Genomic DNA, 15,177 nt, shown 5'->3' on the forward strand with positions numbered 1-15,177 from the left:
GTTGTTACCTTAATGCGGCTTTCACATAGGATGCGGTGTGCGCTGCGCTATGAAACCCATTCATTTCAATGGCTTGCGCCGCGCGAGGGCGGTTTTTTGTTGCGCCGAGCAAAGCGCGAGCGCAGCGGAGAAATTTCAACATAGTTTAACTTTTGCGCTGCGCTCTGTGACGATTACCCGCACGGCCAATAGAAACGAGGCATCCAAACAAGCAAAATGGACGAAAGCTTATACTCGGGATTCTAAGGGCTTTATAATACAAGTTTATGATCCTACACAGACATCGGAAGGAAAGCCGTCTCATGGAAACACGTAGCAATTCAAGTTGGCATGTCAGGTGTGTTTTAAGTCAAGCAGCTTGTTGTAGGTATGCTTAAAGTTACGTGAAATGGAGACGAGCAACATCAGTCTCTGTATTCCTCGTCGACTATTTAGCGCAAATATAAACACTGTAGTAATTTATTGAAAACCCCGCCTACTTTGGTCTGGCCATCAAAGCACAAATCGCTTGGCTGCGCCGAACCCAGCGGCGAGCGCAGCGCACACCGCATCCTATGTGAAAGCCGCATAACTTAGATGAATTAATACATAACCATCTTTTTTCACTGCATGCACTTTTAATCTTTGTACAGTGCTTCTTGAATGTGTTAGCATTTAGCCTAGCCCTATTCATTCCTATGGCTCCAAACAAAAATTTTATTTTGTGCCACCATACTTACTCATGTAACAGTCTTTAAATAGGAAAAACATGGAAGTGTTTGGTGGCTTCTAAATTCATCCCTGTTTGGAATGAATGGGGCTAGGCTAAATGCTAACACATTCACGAGGCGCTATACAAAAATTAAAAGTGCACGCATTGAAAAAGATAGGTATGTATTAATTTGCCTAAGTTGAGGTAAGAACATAGTAAAATATAAAAAAAAAAAACGTGGTGTTTTCTGTTAACGATATATTGCAGCTCTCGTCCACTTACATTTAAAGGGCACATTTTCAGGATTCCCACACTTTAGTTAACTTCACGTTAGTTAACGTCTAACGGACTAAGGACTAAGGACTTTCCAGGTCCATTACCCTCAAATTCAAGGACTAAATGTGGGGACACATTTCAAGTGAGAGCAAGGTTACATCGCGTTACCTTTTAAGATACATTGTTACAGTTCCCTTTCAGTCTTTACATCAAAGCCTTTTTGGTTGAATATTTTTGTTTTTGTTGGTTTTAAAGAAAAAAGTCAAACTGAGAATCAAATAATTTCATACAATGCTGGGTAAAGATGAAGAATTTGATCAAACAAATATTAATAATCAATTATTTTTCTTGCTGTTATCATTCCTCTACTACACCTTTAACTAAATACACAATCTGTAATTAGAAAAAAGTTAATTAATGCTATTAAAGACGTTTTGGGTATGTTGAAAGAAGTTTATTAAAGCAAATTTTCATCACCTGAGTTCCACCTTTTTTGTAGAATGATCCATATGGAGCATTTTAGACATGCTATAATAAATGATCTGTGGGTTGTTTTGAGCTAAAACATCACAGACACATATTATAGGCACATCTGAGACTTAAAGGAATAGTCCATTTTCTTAAAAGAAAAATCCAGATAATTTACTCACCACCATATCATCCAAAATGTTGATGTCTTTCTTTGTTCAGTCGAGAACAAATTATGTTTTTAGAGGAAAAAATTGCAGGATTTTTCTCATTTTAATGGACTTTGATGGACACCAACACTTAACACTTAACACTTAACAGTTTTTTTCAATGGAGTTTCAAAGGACTATAAACGATCCCAAACGAGGCATAAGGGTCTTATCTAGCAAAACGATTGTCATTTTTGACAAGAAAAATAGACATCAACATTTTGGATGACATGGTGGTGAGTAAATTATCTGGATTTTTCTTTTAAGAAAATGGACTAATCCTTTAAATCACATCTTAAAATATTGGCATAATATGTGCCCTTTAATATGTGCATTCCCTTGGAATCAAACCCGTTACCTTTGCAATGCGTTGCTCTATTCATTAAGCCACAGGAAAACGGAAACACTTTCATTATTAAAAAAAAGAGTGGATAGTATTTAGATATTCACCTGTTTGTGTTTCATAAAAGAACAAAGTTACGCATTGTCTGGAATAACATGAGGGTGAGTAAATAATTGTGGTGGGTGAATTATTCCTTTGAAATCTCCCTGATCTACTTACTGATCTTTGTGTTTCTGGTAGTACGCAATGTCTCTGTCTCCCAGTATCGTTCTCCTTACAATGGCAGATAATGTAGTGAAGCTCAAGATGATGATGGACAGGTCTAAAAGGTTCCACCTGTTTTTGAAATATGCCCATTTCTGCTTCTTCATTGCCTTCCCCTATACAAGCAAAAATGTGTAGTTTAATGAGAATGCTAATGTTACATGTGTGACCCTGAACCACGAAACAAGTCATAAGTTGCTCGGTTATGTTTGTAGCCAAAGTTATTACTTTGGCTTTTTTATGCCAAAATTCTTTAGGATATTAAAAGATTTCCTACCGTAAATATATCAAAAAATGTATTTATCATTAGTTATATGTGTTGCTCAAGACTTTATGTGGACAACTTTAAAGGTGATTTTCTAAATATTTTGATTTTGTTTATACCATCAGATTTCAGATATTCAATTAATTATATCTCTGCCAAATATTGGACCATACATCAACGGAAAGCTTATTTATTCAACTTTTGGATGATATATAATTGTTAAATAAAAAATTGACCCTTATGACTGGTTTTGTGGCCCATGGTCACATTCATTAATGAAATGTTCAACAAAAATGATTCTATCGGAGAACTGACCTGCAGAAATGTATAGTACAGGACGAAGAGGAAATAGAAGACCTGAGCGGCTATGAGAAAAGACTGAAAGCTACCCGTGGACTGATAGATACGAACGCTCTGGATCACATCGCGATACTGAAACGCTCCTGTAAATAAATGGTAAGAGTTTGCTTTTGAAATCAAACACACTGTTTTGATAGGAATAGGAATATTTCTTTGGGTTTTCTCACCGACTGCAGTTCTCTCCAGTATCAGCGTGACAATACAAAAGAGGTTGACATTAGCGTTGTAGATCGTAAACTCTACAAACAACGCCCTTGTGTACGTATCCAACCAGGTGGTGTCAAACAGATACCAAAGCTTGCTGTTGGTTAGAGAAAGGTTTTGGGAAAGTATGAATAAAATACCATAAACCATTTTTAAATATGAATATGGGTTGAAAATAACCCAACATTGGGTTGAAAAGGCATAAACCCAGGCAATGGATTTCAATTAACCCAGAAAATATATTTGACCCAACAATAGGTTAAAACAATAGGAATGGTTTGTCCCTTTCTGACCCAATGCTCTTGTGCGTCATGAGCCGGTTAAAGTTGATGGCATTGCATTTCAAGTGTAATTTCAAGATAAAAGCATGCAACAACATCATCCATAAAATGGCTCTGGATGTTTATGCGATTGCTCACTCACCTACTAGCATTTTGCTGATCTGATCCAAGGTTCACAACGTATCCCCCTCCCCTGTAAAGTGCAATATCACCCCAGGCTGGATATCCTCGGAGCGCGGACTGGCTTTGGTACGTCCATTCCATGTCTACGGAGTCATTCACAGACATCAAAGGAAGCCAATCTGGACCGTAAGAGCCCATGTCCTCATTATCCCAAGAGTACGGAGCGTTACAATCAGGAACGGTGTGTTGCATGGGTTTAGCAACTTTGCAGGAGTCTTTCTTTACCCTAAGCTGACGGAGACGAGCAGTTCCTACAAGTTTTGAGTTTCCATCTGTTATGAAGCCTTGGAAAAAGAAATATAATCATTACGCATATCATTGAATAATATTGCTTATGCTTGTCTTAGCTGGATTTTTCAGTAGGGTAATCAGTGGTTTTAATGCGTGTTTTCGGCAATCTTTCTGCCAAATTTTGGCTCGCCCCGCACGAGGACACGTTCGATCGCGTCTCTTTGCATTGACTTTGTATGTAATCTTTGCATTGACTTTGTATGTAATCTACTCGCACAAATCGTTGAACTCGCGTTTGGTGTGTATGCCCCATAATGCGAGGAACGCGATGCTTCGCATTTGGTGTGTAAGTAGCATTATTCTTCGCTCTGAATATACTCACCGGATTTAACTTCGTCTCATGCTTATTTTTCTGTTGAGTTGAATACTTTCAACTTTCACGAAGACGCGTTTGAGACAAATAACGTGTGTTTTTAGCAATCGCGCAGCCAAATTTTCCTCATTCGAATCGCCCCACGTGAGAACGCGTCTGATTGCGTCTTTGCATTGACTTTTCATGTAATCTAATCGCGCAAAACGTTGAACTCACGTTTGGGGTGTATGGCCGATAAAGCGAAGAACGCAATGCTTCGTATTTGGTGTGTTAGTAGCATTATTCTTTTCTCTAGATTACTCACAGGTTTTATCTTTGTGTCATGCTAATTTTTCTGTTGAGTTGAATACTTTCAACTTTCGCGAAAACGCGTTTGAGACAAATAACGTGTGTTTTTAGCAATCGCACCACCAAATTTGCCTCATTCGCATTGCCCCGCGCGAGGACATGTTCGATCGCATCTTTGCATTGACTTTGTATGTAATCTACTCACGCAAATTGTTGAACTCGCGTTTGATGTGTATGCCCCATAAAGCAAGGAACGTGATGCTTCGCATTTGGTGTGTACGTAGCATTATTCTTTGCTCTAGATTACTTGCGGGTTTTATCTTCGTGTCATGCAAATTTTTCGCCTGAGTTAAATATTTTCAACTTTCGCGAAGACGCATTTGAGACAAATAACGTGTGTTTTCGGCAATGGTGCCGCCAAATTTGCCTCATTTGCCTTGTTCTGCACGAGTTTGCATGTATTCGCATCTTTGCATTGACTTTTCATGTAATCTAATCGCGCAAAACGTTGAACTCACGTTTGGGGTGTATGGCCCATAAAGCGAAGAACGCAATGCTTCGCATTTGGTGTGTACATAGCATTATTCATTGTTTTTAATTTCTCTTGAGTTGAATACCTTTAACTTTTGCGAAAACGTGTTTGAAACAAATAACGCGTGTTTTCGGCAATTGCGCCGGCAAATTTGCCTCATCTGCCTTGTCCTGCGTGAGTTTGCATCCATTCGCATCTTAAAGAAAGATTCTTTGCAATGACTTTGTATGTAATGTACTTGCGCAAATCACTGAATTTGCGTTTGGTGTGTACGCCCCATAAGGGGCGGTTCACATAAAACCATTCTGAGAATACGATCTTCCAACGCACTTTCGAGGCAGCATTCTGAAAAGTTGAACTATTTTCAACTGTCTGCGCATCGCTCTCTATTTGAGCGTGCTTACTGTGCGGCTATGTTCAAAATAATGTATCTGGCCGCACAAAAGACGTGAAATGTAAAACACCCATAAGACTGGCTGTATAATTGCAAGTTCCATTGTGACAACTTACCCCATATAGTATGACAACATACTTAATAAACTGTATCTTTTTACAACACTGTAAGCAACACTAACAAAAATGTTACATTGCTTTTGCCTAAAATAAGTAAATAAATTGTTTATTAGTCTTCTTTACTTCAGGCTGTTAAGAAAACTATTATGTCCTACAAAGTTTACATTTATGCATTTGGCAGACACTTTCATCCAAAGCGATAAAAAATGTGTGTTCCCTGGGTTTGAACCCATGTCTTTTTGGGCTGCTAAAGCAATGCCCCACCACTGAGCTATACAGAAGCAAAGTTTTAAGTTTGATATTACATTTAAAAATAAATGAATGCATTAGACTAAAAAAAGTTAATTATTATGCACTTGCTATATTTGTTCGATGTCAAGATGATGAAGGTACCTGGTTTCGATCCATATAGGCTTTCAAGAAGTGTGCTGTTTGCCCAATTAAACACATCACTGTGGCTCATAGTGTCTGACAGTCCTTTTTCAAAGTTTTGCTGAATGTGTTGAGTGAGGTAAAACGCATTTGAATCTCGCTGGCCATATGCTACCATAAGTAGCATCCACAGGAAACCTACAAAAACTGCAGAGGAAGTAGAGATGTGATGCAGGAGTCTAAAATCATGGCTGTTGCTTAAATTTCAAGGAATAAAAGGTTGTTTCATCTCACCTAGAATCTCCACAATGAGCGCTCTTGCTTTCCGCTGTCTGGCCAGGTTTCTTTTAAACTTCTCCATGTCAGAGCGAGGCGGGGGCACGTAGTACTTTCGGGTACAGTCCCTTTTAGCAATTCGCAATCCATCATGACTTTCTGTAGAAGAAAGTGTGAACGAATACAAAACATCACATCTGCTTTATTAAATGAGATATTGGCTGGTATGTCTCATGCATGCTTGAATAACAACAAGTACCTGATCGAGTGCTTGCTTTTTTACACAAAGTGTCTACAAGGTCATCATCAGAATTGACGTTTTTCACCACCAATGCGAAGAATATTGCAAAAAGAATGACCTGGTAAATGAAACCCACAATACTATTGTCAGAAAGAGTTAACCTTGAGTCGACACAATGCAAATATCCTCTCTTCTGCGATTTATCAATCACCACACTCAAGTCCTTACTTTAACAGGTTGGGTGAAGAAGAGGCTCTCAGTGAAGGACATCGCGATAGAGATGATCCAGCTGACTGAACGATCCTTCCCATATTTTAGCCCATACAACATGGTAAAGTACCCGGACACCACACTGGTTCCTGCGACGAGAAGCCAACCCACATACACGAACCACCAGGGCAGACCGTTCCAGCAGGACTTCTTTTTGTCTTTGGTTGTGCTTGAGCCGTTTGCATGTTGACCGAGTGAACCGTAGTAAAGGTGATTTTCCAGCAGTTTCCTAATGTTCTGGATCTGCAGTAAAATTTGGCTGTAGGACCCGGGTCTTAAAAAGCCAGAAGGCCCCAACATCCTCACTTCACCCTCTACGTTGTGAAGCTGTTTGAGCAGATGATGGATGTAGAGCGAAAATACAGACGAGGGGTTGTTTTTGTGCGTCGAGCGTTGTTGTTCGATGAGCTTATGGAGCTCTGATAGCATCATGTTGATGTTTGCATTATCCGCGTCCTTTGCTGTGTTTGGCACTGGGAATTTCATGGCATTTGCAAACAGGTAAATGATTCTCTGAATGTCCTAATGAAAGATTAGGAAACAAAGTGTAAGATGGCCAAGTTTTGTTAAGTACCAAATAGTAATAGTAACAGTGTGGTAATCATTCAGTACTATGGTAGATATTAATGCAGCACCACCATGATATCACATACAATACTGAATAAAGCTGTGACATTTTATTCAAAGTAAGCCTTACTTTGATGATGAATTCCACAGTGATGTTGTTCTGGTCAAAATGTGAAGAGATATCTTTGTCAGTTTTACTCTTCTTTTTTCCCTTCTTTTGTTTTGTTTTCTTTTCTCGAGGACGCGCATGTCTGAAGATACCCACGATTAGCAAGTTGATGGGGAACACGATGATGGAACTCTGAAAGCCGATTATCACCTGACTCCAGGTCAGCTGAATGGTACCTTTGGAATCAAAATGTAACATTTAATAACTTTTTTTAACATTTAGGTAGCGTGCACACCAAAGCTTTTAAACTGTTTAGCGTCGCCGTCCCGAATACGGGACACCTAAGTTTGCATTAATATTGTTGATATAAATTTTAATCTATCACTACAAACTATATATCGTTGGAAAGGTCTAAGCCTCCAGAATAGAGGTTTCAACAGTGTTTTATAAAAAAATTATGTAAGGAGAGTAATTGATTCATTTATGAAGAGAGTGTGCCTCAAAACATTTATTTTCTGCTAAATGTCACTGTCCCACCAGCAGGACGACTACATTTACTTCAATGTTTGCATATGAATTCTTATCTAATCATGACAAACTGTATATTGTTTGAAAGCTCCAAGAGTGTAGATTTAACTCAATACGGTGGGGTGACGCTTAAAAGGTTAAACACGGCTAAAAAAGGCCTGGAGGACGGCGAATGCCAGCTGTTTTTTTTTTAGCGGAGCGCCAGCTTTCTTCAGCTGAGCACTTTGGTTGCTGTGATACTTCTGCTATCATTCGAGTCACTAATATGAGACATACCCATCTCCATTGTCTGCTCTGAAGGGTCTGTGGGAACCCCATAGAACATAATACTGGTCAACATCGAGCAAAGCAGCACAGAGAAACAGCAGGAGACGCGCTGCACTCGGGTAAAGTTACTGCTGGGTGGTCGACTGACCACAGAGTACCAGATGTGACCGTCGCAGAAATCTGTCGTTGTCTTCATGAAGAACAAATTGCTGTAGAAAAAAAGATAATTGTGGGGTTTCAAACATTTTCTTTAATCTGTTGCTTTGCTTACAGATGTGTGCTCACCTAAAGCCCTTCAGGTCTTCGTCTGTTGCTACAGGGAACGTTCTCTCGACAGTACAGTCGTCTACATCAGCCGACAGCCATGAGCTGCATAGGAAATGCCATTTCTGCCCAGTCTCCATATCCTGTATCATCACTGAGTTAACAAACCTGATGAGCATAAGCGAACATTGTCAGCATACAGTGTGAGCGTACATAACACACGTTCTGACATATATATTGTATGCTTTTAATGCATTAAAGCAGGGGATTTCAAACTGTTTTGTCAGCCGAACCCCCTTGACCTATATTATTTACTCCGAGAGTTTTTAAGCAATTTTTTTTTAAACTTTAAAAGTTTTTATCAGTAATATTTTACATAGTTATTGTTATTATTACGTTTTATTGGACCTTCATCTGGTTCATCAAAGGCATCTGTCCATTTTCCGTGAGTTTTTAGTTTTCTTATATATGTGTTATGTTCACATGCGAAGGAAACAAATTATATATATATATATATATATATATATATATATATATATATATATATATATTTTTTTTTTTTTTTTGTATATATATTTAGATTTTTTACTCTAAAATTATTTACTTACATTTTATGATTTAATTGTAATTGATATTTTTTAGCCTGGGTGCCAGTCAAACTAGCCCCAACCACAACATTTCAGGTCGGAAAGTTCGATCTGGTGTCGCTTCGTTGTGGCGCAACTATGCTCGAACCAAAGCTGGTCGAACCAAACTAATTGTCAGGGAGGGCTTTACACGATGATGGACAGATGATCAACCACGTCACCAAAGAGCGCTTGTGAAGAATCTGTTTACAACAAAAATGGCTCTGATTGATTGTAGGTCTAATTGAGTGCAGAGGCATCTTTTGTCCTGCTTCGGTTGAAACACGCCCCAAAATCACAGCCCAATGGAGCGGTATCAGACTCTGACTAGATTCTGACTAGAATTGAGTATGACAACGTCAGGCTAAATATTTTTGAAACTACTCACAAATCCCCTGCGATTCCCTCATGAAACAACAGGGGACCCCAGTTTTGGAAACCCTGCAATAAAGTCGCCATGAAACGGTTGTAGCGACTGTCTTATTTTCTCCTTGGTGATGTATATCCGAGTGAAACGGCTTCTGAAATGAGTGAAAAGGTAGGGCGGAACTTGATTTTGTCCACTGAGATCTGATTGGATCTTTGGAAGTTGGGTCATGTTGCTAATTATTTCGACGTGCTTACGCAATTACGCGAGGTTGCCCTTGCGCGTCACACGGCCGGTGCAAGACGAAAAGTAGTGGTTTAAAAGTGCATATTTTTTATTTTTCTTGCCAAAAATGACAATCGTTTCGCAAGATAAAATCCTTATGCCTAATTTGGCATCATTTATAGCCCTTTGAAACTGCATCGAAACTGCAATTTTAAACTGCATTGAAACTGTACAGTTTGGGGTCCAATAAAGTCTATTAACTCTTTCCCCACCATTGACGAGATATCTCGTCAATCAAGAGAAAACGCTTCCCCGCCAATGACGAGTATTTCTATCTTTCCGCAATACCGCTATTATCCACTAGGTCGCCCTTCCGCAACTTTTTAAAACCGGAAGTATTGCCCTATGGCAGTGCTTCTCAAATAGTGGGACGGGACCCCCAGGGGGGGCTCGAAGCGACACCGGGGGGGGCGCGCGAGACCCCAAGGAAAATCCTTTTTCAGGAAGTGATTTTTTTTGCACCGTCACTTAAAGACATTACACCCCAAACACGCTGATAAGTCGCTTGAGTTTTTTTATTATTTATTGATTATATTTAATTTAATTTTTCAGTATCAAATGGTCAAAAAATATACTGTAAATAAGTTTTAATTTTTTTATTTCAGGCAAATTGATGCATTTTAAGTCTTTTCTGTTACAGACTAAAAAAACAATGTTAATAAAGTTATTCTTTGTTGTAGTTGATTGATATTTCTTTTTTTTTGTTTTCTTTAAAGTTAATAAGGATCCAAGTTTTTGCAGATGTGTAATTTGATTGACTAATTATACTATTTTCAGTCGAGGCGGAGAGTTGGGGGGACGCGAAATGTTTACTTCTTCCTAGGGGGGGCATAACAGAAAATAATTGAGAAGCACTGCCCTATGGCAAGCTGCTGCATGTCCGTGTCTGTTTTAAAGATGCTCTGAATGGGCTCTCTATGAAAAGTCCGTCACAAAAATGAAATTATCTCTGCTTTTTGCTCAAAATGTGGTGTTTTTGCAGAAACCTACCCATATTCAAAAGCTGATTACAAAAGAACTACTGAAGGTAGGATGAAACGTTTTTTTTTGTTTGAAAGCAGAGGGTCTGTTCTTTCATTTGGTATATTGTATGTTTATATATTTGAAGAAGAATATTTTCTGGAAGGCATTAAACTTTTGTGAAAATCATGAAAAACTTTTTTTTTAAAAACGCTGGCGGTGAAAGAGTTAAAATGAGAAAAATCCTGAAATGTTTTCTCAAAAAACGTAATTTCTTCTCGACTGAACAAAGAAAAACATTAACACTTTGAATGACTTGGGGGTGAGTACATTTTCTTGATTTTTTTAAGAAAATGGAGTAATCCTTTAAGCTTACAGATCTAAAAACATTACTTTAAAGGATTTGTTCACCCATAAATGAAAACTCTGTCATGATTTACACGACGCAAGGGTAAATAGATGTTGACTGAATGTCCCCTTTACACCAATTTATTTACCAAGATGGATTATCTCCTGTGTTGTCATGCCACAGTCTGATGCTCTGCACCTCTCCCAATGAGTAGGGTGTGGTCAGCAGAAACAAGTCCACTCCTCCTCTCTCAAATACTGGCTTGTCAGGGTCAGTCAGATGGTGGGGCTCACACTCTCCCTCTGTACCTTGTATTATCACTATCACCTGAAATGATGATGGCATTGATGAGTTGATGTGTATTGGAACTAGGTAAAAATGTATAAAGGAGGGTTTACGTTAAAGGCAGCGTGCCACTAGCCGAAAATGTGATCGGGCTGAGATGACTACCATTTTGAATCAGTGTGACAGATCATCTGGTACAGAATGCTGCTTGCAATTCAACTTCATGGGTTTGATCCCCAGAAAATGCATATACAAAATGCATGTCTTAAATGCACTTACATAAATGTAATGATAAAAGTGGCACAGTGGAACGCTGCCTTAAAGTGATAGTTCACCCAAAAATGAAACTTCTGTCATCATCCTTCATGATGTTACAAACCTGTATTAATTTCTTTGTTATGCTAAACACAAAGGAAGCTATTTTGTAACCAAACATTCATAGTAGTATTTTTCCTACTATGGAAGTCAATGGTGCTTTATACATGTTCGTATCAAAATGAGGGTTAATGATAACATCAATTTAATTTGTTATCTATCCCTTTAATATACACATAAGCTAACCCGCGATGAAGGTGAAGATCCCATACGATGTCCAGTGCTGATCTTCAGCAAATAACGGTATTCTGCGAATGGATCATTGTCTTCTAGCACAGTAACTTTAACCTTTTGAAAAAATAAAAAAACTGAATAACTATCACATAACTTTCATAAATATTATCAGCAGACAACAAAAGTTTTAGAGAAAGCAATTCATGGTGGCAAAAGGTACCTTGACTTTGTCCTGTAGGTCTTTCCGGCGTGCCCATATTGCCACTATAATGTAGGCCAGGAAGATTGCACATACAAAGCACACAACCACTGGGTTCTGCGCAAAGTTGGAAAACAACTGAGCGGACTGTGATGGATCGACCGTATTGGGCGCGACAAAGAAGCTGCTCCCAAAAAAGGTTAGATGGTTACACAGACACTGAGTAGCAGATTCGTTTGTATAAGGGCCAACCTAAAACAAAGAATTTAAACATATTATTTTTTTAAGAAACTTTTGATTATTATATTTAATCTTTACTTAAAGCTGCAATTAATAATTTTGGGGGTTAAAATAGACAAAAAATTGTTATTGAGTAGGCACATAAAATGTCGAATATCGTTGTGTGCCATTATGCTGTTAATGTCAGCTTGACTTCATTTGACTTTACACACTTATGAGCACAATATGTAATTTTTTTAACAAAGGCGTAGTTTGATGATGCTGTGTGAAGAAGTGTGGAATAAGTTGTCATCTTCCCCTATAACTATAGACCCAATATAGTCCGGCTATGAGTAACCCACTTCTACCCTAAATAACCCGAATTTGGTTAAATGTCGTTTTTGCCGAAATAACTTGGAAATCATGTAAGCAAAGTCAACAGGTGTTTAAGGTGTTACATTTCTTTTACATGTTCTAAAAGTATACGCATCATCTATTCTTGGGCTATGGTTAGACGCCTAGACTTTCACTGGTAGCCCAAATTTTGCCTTGTTTTAGCCAAAATTGCTGTCTGGGTCACCTGCACTGCCAAATCAATCCGATGGGACACATCAATGATGTTCATGGATGATGTAATGAATGAGATTTATAACTGTTACATTATAACATAAGCCAACAGTGTGGCTTGATAGAAGCAAAAAAGAGTGGCGTGCTAGACGTTAAAAATACTTCTAACATATGTGGAGTCAACGTGTGACATCAAAGTATTGCAAGACTCAACAGTGCGCAAGTAAACAGTAAAGCTGCATTCACATTAGTACTACTAGCAGTTGCAGAGTGACGCAATCTCATTGATTTCAATAGAAGCTTGGTGACATCCGGCTACACAACCGATAGTGATCGTTGGGCGACAAAGTTGAGAAAAGTTTAACTTTATGCAAATTATGAGTGACATTCAGCAGCGACTACCAATGAGAACGAAGCAGTGGAGGTGACGTCATCCGTCTCTCGTCAGTTACTGGAGTGGACGTTGCTTATTTGTTTATGACAACCAGATATAGAAACGCCTCTTTTGAAAGAGACGAGCGACACACAGCGACGAAGTCGCTTTTAATGTGAATGTACCTTAATGCTTTTGAATTGCTCTTGCGATACTTTGATGTCAGGCGTAAATCGGCAAGCGCAGCGCTGCATGAAATCGAACAATGACTTGTACAGCACTTGAAATTAAAACCAAAATCAAACATTGTTGGAAACATTTACAATAATAAAAGCACAGAACTGAACAAAATATATAACACTGTGCTAGTGGTTTTTGGATGTGTTACTGTTAAAATCTTACATATTGTGCTTTTAAAGATAAGTCTATAAAGTTACCTGCAATTTTATGTTTCAAACAGAGATGGCGATAGAGAGGCAAAAATTATGGATTGCAGCTTTAGTGACCGTGGACCACAAAACCAGTCATAAGAGTATTTATTTATTTTTTAATTGAGATTTATATGTCATATGAATGCTAAAAAAGCCTTCCATTGATGTATGGTTTGTTAGGATATGACAATATTTGACAAATATTTAAAAATCTCAGAATCTAAAGTCTAAGGGTACAAAAAAATTTAAATATTGAGGAAATCGCTTTTAAAGTTGTCCAAATGAAGTCCTTAGCAACACATATTACTAATGATAAATAATTTTTTTATATTTATGGTAAGAAATATCTTCATACTGTTCCTTTAATATCCTAATGATTTGTGGCATAACATTTTAACTTTTGACCCATATTGTTGGCTATTGCTACAAACATACCCGTGTGACTTATGATTTATACTTTTGTGGTCCAGGGTCACATAAGGGCATAAATTAAAACAAATGTGTCACAAGTGCATTATAGGATATACACATGTAGTACTTCATAGATCGTAAAGGATCTCATGCATTAAACACAAGATGAATGAATATCTGTGAAAATTATTCCTAAAACAATTTGGAAAGAAAGTATGATTACAGTAAAGGGGGTCGCACACCGGACGAGAAGCTTCGCGTCAACGACAACTCTGAGGTATCGTACACCGGAAGTGCACATTAAATAGCGCAAACTTAGTCAGATAGCGTCTACATTAAAATACAAAATATACATTAGCAGCCAATGTTAATCGCTAACGATTTGGGACAAATATGATGTTATTTAAGGTTAAACTATGTGAGTGGCGTGACAGGGATTTGAGCAGTGTCCTAACATGTACGTACATTCATAGAAAATAATGTATTCTGTTTTTATATTCATGGCACGGCACTTATCGTCCGGTGTGTGACCCCTTTAAGCTTGTGTTTAAAAAAAAAAATGAGTTTGAAAAAAGGAATCTCACCCTACAATTTGAGTCGCCCCATTCTGACTTTTTCAGCTTCCAAAAAATGCAATGGGCAGTAACGGTTGTAATAATCACTGTGGCATTCACAGACTTCACACCCGGAGAAACAATAGGCCTTACCAAAAGGTAGTAAAGGCCAATTTCTCTTGGCAACTCACTGGCACTCACTACCCACGTGTACCTTTCCACTGTATAAAAAAGATTCAAATACAAAGACATCCTTGTTAAACAACAAGCCATTGTTTCTAATCAATTTAAACATTGGCGTATGATTCACCTAGAGAATTCCCCTCTAGAGGAAGCGTTACTTTGGCTATATAGTTTTTATCAGAAGGATAGTCCTCATAGCCCAGCAGTAAGATCAGCGGTAATTCTTCAGAGGGTTCTAGCCTGAAAACTATGGATGTGTTTTCAGCTGTCAGGTTAACCATCATGGTGCTGTAGCTGCTCAGGTTCAGAAAGGTTTTGTTTAGACTCGTCTCTGGCCTTGGTAACCAGATCTGGTGATTGAGCAAAGTGGAAAATGGTTAGATCCATGTTTATTAAATTAGACTCTTTAAATAATATAAACTCATAATCAGCTACAAGATATTC

The 15,177-nt window shown here is 38.2% G+C and overlaps 1 protein-coding gene across 2 annotated transcripts in view; it reads right to left on the minus strand.

Annotated features, from left to right (window-relative positions):
- pkd1l2b (polycystic kidney disease 1 like 2b) overlaps positions 1-15,177 on the minus strand; it is a 31,395-nt gene that overhangs the window by 6,061 nt on the left and 10,157 nt on the right. For both annotated transcript variants that reach the window (XM_073859381.1, XM_073859380.1), the window contains 16 exons: positions 14,861-15,083; positions 14,581-14,771; positions 12,017-12,247; positions 11,809-11,910; positions 11,111-11,289; positions 8,397-8,543; positions 8,121-8,320; positions 7,338-7,552; positions 6,599-7,162; positions 6,389-6,488; positions 6,148-6,288; positions 5,875-6,060; positions 3,504-3,828; positions 3,044-3,177; positions 2,832-2,959; positions 2,207-2,367 (listed from right to left, as the gene is read on the minus strand). In XM_073859381.1, coding sequence (XP_073715482.1) covers positions 2,207-2,367; positions 2,832-2,959; positions 3,044-3,177; positions 3,504-3,828; positions 5,875-6,060; positions 6,148-6,288; positions 6,389-6,488; positions 6,599-7,162; positions 7,338-7,552; positions 8,121-8,320; positions 8,397-8,543; positions 11,111-11,289; positions 11,809-11,910; positions 12,017-12,247; positions 14,581-14,771; positions 14,861-15,083 — 3,227 coding nt within the window. The remainder of the gene's footprint in view (positions 1-2,206; positions 2,368-2,831; positions 2,960-3,043; positions 3,178-3,503; positions 3,829-5,874; positions 6,061-6,147; positions 6,289-6,388; positions 6,489-6,598; positions 7,163-7,337; positions 7,553-8,120; positions 8,321-8,396; positions 8,544-11,110; positions 11,290-11,808; positions 11,911-12,016; positions 12,248-14,580; positions 14,772-14,860; positions 15,084-15,177) is intronic.

This window comes from Misgurnus anguillicaudatus, chromosome 21 (genome assembly GCF_027580225.2).
Source record: "Misgurnus anguillicaudatus chromosome 21, ASM2758022v2, whole genome shotgun sequence".
In the NCBI taxonomy this organism is placed as follows: Eukaryota; Metazoa; Chordata; class Actinopteri; order Cypriniformes; family Cobitidae; genus Misgurnus; species Misgurnus anguillicaudatus.